At 45.4% G+C, this 2,919-nt stretch overlaps 1 protein-coding gene across 1 annotated transcript; it reads left to right on the top strand.

Annotated features, from left to right (window-relative positions):
* The first annotated feature begins 771 nt into the window (after positions 1-771).
* On the top strand, positions 772-1,947 carry LOC123410440. Its single transcript, XM_045103387.1, has one exon. It carries the CDS (start codon positions 1,197-1,199, stop codon positions 1,536-1,538), a length of 342 nt encoding a protein of 113 aa, XP_044959322.1. The 5' UTR covers positions 772-1,196; the 3' UTR covers positions 1,539-1,947.
* Positions 1,948-2,919: the final 972 nt, after the last annotated feature.

Here is a 2,919-nt window from a genome sequence, read left to right as displayed (position 1 = left end):
AATCGATCTGTGCGTTTTAGTCGGCTCACACAAAATCGAAAGCGATGGACGTTCATAGCGATATGGTGCTTGAAGGGGCACGCAGGTTTTAATTAAACTCGGGGTCAACCAGGAAGAAATGCGGGAGAGGTTATCTTGCAAGGTTAATGCCGCGTGATCGTCTTGACGGCTTCTCGCTCCTCACAAACCACAAGAGCCGTGAACTGGAGCTCAAGTGCAGTACTACGTGAACGCAGACCGCATCAGCTGAGATGAATTATTGCGTTTCTTTTTCTGTTTCTCCCTGTCCACATCCGCTGACGGACGAGCCAGCCAGGGTTGCCGAAGGTCAGCCGCCATCTTCATCACCGTATTGTAGAAAATACATGGACAACATGATCCGTAAAAAATATACATGGGAAACTAAGATCGTTAGTCAAACATTACATATGTGGGCAAACCAATTTGTAATTGTATGATTAGAGAAAAAGTGGTATCCCAGTCCATTAAGGTTTAAATCCTGATGTTTCCATTATTTTTTGAATTTATTTTAGGATTTTCAGCCATACATTTTTAGTGGGAAGAGACGTTTCCGACGACGAGACGCCTACGATGACTTCGTAAATCTTAAGATGATATGCAGACTCACTCTTTCGTAGGTGTTTATAGAGATAGGGTGCGTGTGTCTTTGTAAAGCCGGATGAGTATATACGCGTGTGTATGAATACTTGCAATTGTACTGTTTTAAAAAAAGACATTACACATATGATGCCTATACATCGGGTATACAATATCGTAGAGGAGACTGCAGATCACCCTCGAAAGCCTTCGATAAAACACAAAGATAATGCAGATCATAGTAGAGGGGAACTCTTATCTGAGAAGATCAATCAGACACCTGGGATATGGTAGTGAATCTGGAACTCAACCAGAAACTTTCTCTCTCTCTCTCGTGAGAGGAAGATGGATAGCATATTAGCATTCCGTTCCATTCGCTTGGATTAGATCACGCCGATTAGCAGCAAATTAAGTAGACAAATCTCTTTCCAACCTACTCCGTACGTGTTTGACTTTCGCGCAGCGCCACCACCACCACCACCCGGCCGCCTATATATGCCGCCAAACCAGACGGCCACCACCCCAAAGCAGTAAACTCCGCTACAGCACGCACCACACACACCACCCAAACCGCCAAGAAACGCAGTAGATCGCCGGAGATGGGCGCGAGCCTCCTGCAGGCGGTGGCGGCGCTGATGAGCACGTGCACGCGCCGGCTGCAGCGGGCGGCGAGGAGGATGGGCGGCAAGCCGGGCGCCGTGGCGCCGTGGAGGAAGGCCTTCTCGCTGCCGACGGGCAAGGGGAAGGCGGCGGCGGAGGAGGAGGAGGGCGGGCTGTGGAGGAAGGAGATACTCATGGGGGAGCGGTGCCAGCCGCTGGAGTTCTCCGGTGTCATCTACTACGACGCCGACGGGCACCGCCTCACGCAGCCGCCCCGGTCGCCCATGCGCAGCCCGCTCCCGGCGTCCTTCAAGCTCGCCGCCAACGCCGGCGTCTACTAGCTGGCGTCCATGCGGAGACGGTCGTCCTCCTCGTCTAGGCTATAGTCCTCTTCCTCCCTTGGGCCACGGCCTGAGCCGAGCGGAGCGAAAAGATGGCTAAAGCTTGCTCTGTTTTTTGTCCGGTGAGAGAGGCAGAGCGCGTGCGTGGCCGAGTATTCGTGTATATGTTGGTTTTTCTTTAGTGCTCTGTTTACTTCTTTGGGTTTTTTTTTTCTGTTTTAATGCTATTGTATGGTAGGAATTGTGAAACTTTTCTGCAAAACTTGGTGGTGTGTATGCAATTTTTCTTTGATGGAGCCTGCTTGTGGGAGTTGATCATCTAGGGAAATTATTCCATGGAGGATTTTTTTTCTTCTTCTTCTGACCACCTTTGGAAATCCACATAATTATATTTTCTTTGATTTAGGCCTGTTTGCTGTCTTACCCATGTCATCACATGGCACCCTTGTGTTTCGAATAGGAAGGGACTGGAGATATTTGTGAAGCAGCTGTTTTTCTTAGGGCAAACTAACAGTTCTAAAGAATACGACAAAAGGCCAGACACGCGCGCGGACATACTCTGATTAACAACCTACACATGTACTCCCTCCGTTTCTAAATATAAGTCTTTTTAGAGATTTCACTAGGGAACTACATACAAAGCAAAATGAGTGAATCTACACTCTAAAATATGTCTACATCCGTATGTGGTCTCTTAATGAAACCTCTAAAAAGACTTATATTTAAGAACGGAGGGAGTAAATTAGTAAAATAATTCGACAATTTGTGACCAGAGTATAGATGAGAAGATTAAAATGTATCATTTACAAAAAGAACTCCCAAGACACAGATGGACATAGTACTTACAAAATTTGTATTTCTTTGATTTTTTAACAACTTAGAAATATATTACGTACAGTATTTGTTAAGTTTTAGAAATTGGGTACACCGGAACCTATGATCATTCTTCTATTTTGTTGTGATCATGGAATGTCTAACTGGACATGCTTGTAATCGACGCTCTATTGCTGGCTGCATTTGTTTGTAAAGAATAAATATATTTTAAAGGTGCACACACACCTTAGGTTTTCAGGAGCACGTTGGGGTGTGGAAAATCAGAAGTTTGCAGTATACACCATCCTTGTTCTCAATTTCAATTACTTTGCGGGAGTCGGCCTAGGGAAGCGGTCAATTGTCAGCTACACAAAAGATGCACTTCCAAGTGTTAAAAGACACCATAAAAAATGCACACGGTCGAATAGGTTATACGCTTGCAAATTCTTGGAAGAAAATGTCAAATGATGTGCTGCACCAACATATGACTGTCTTTTTTTCTTTTAGGGAAGACTATGGGTTAATATTTACGTACATACGAATGCAAACACTACTAGAGGGGCAGATT

The sequence above is a fragment of the Hordeum vulgare genome, chromosome 7H (assembly GCF_904849725.1).
Source record: "Hordeum vulgare subsp. vulgare chromosome 7H, MorexV3_pseudomolecules_assembly, whole genome shotgun sequence".
Taxonomy (NCBI): domain Eukaryota; kingdom Viridiplantae; phylum Streptophyta; class Magnoliopsida; order Poales; family Poaceae; genus Hordeum; species Hordeum vulgare.
The sequence above is the reverse complement of the archived record's forward strand: the minus strand, read 5'-3'. Positions and strand labels throughout refer to the sequence as shown.

Bases quoted from the DNA above. Each gene is read 5' to 3' on its own strand.
- LOC123410440 (XM_045103387.1), top strand. From the start codon at position 1,197: ATGGGCGCGAGCCTCCTGCAGGCGGTGGCGGCGCTGATGAGCACGTGC.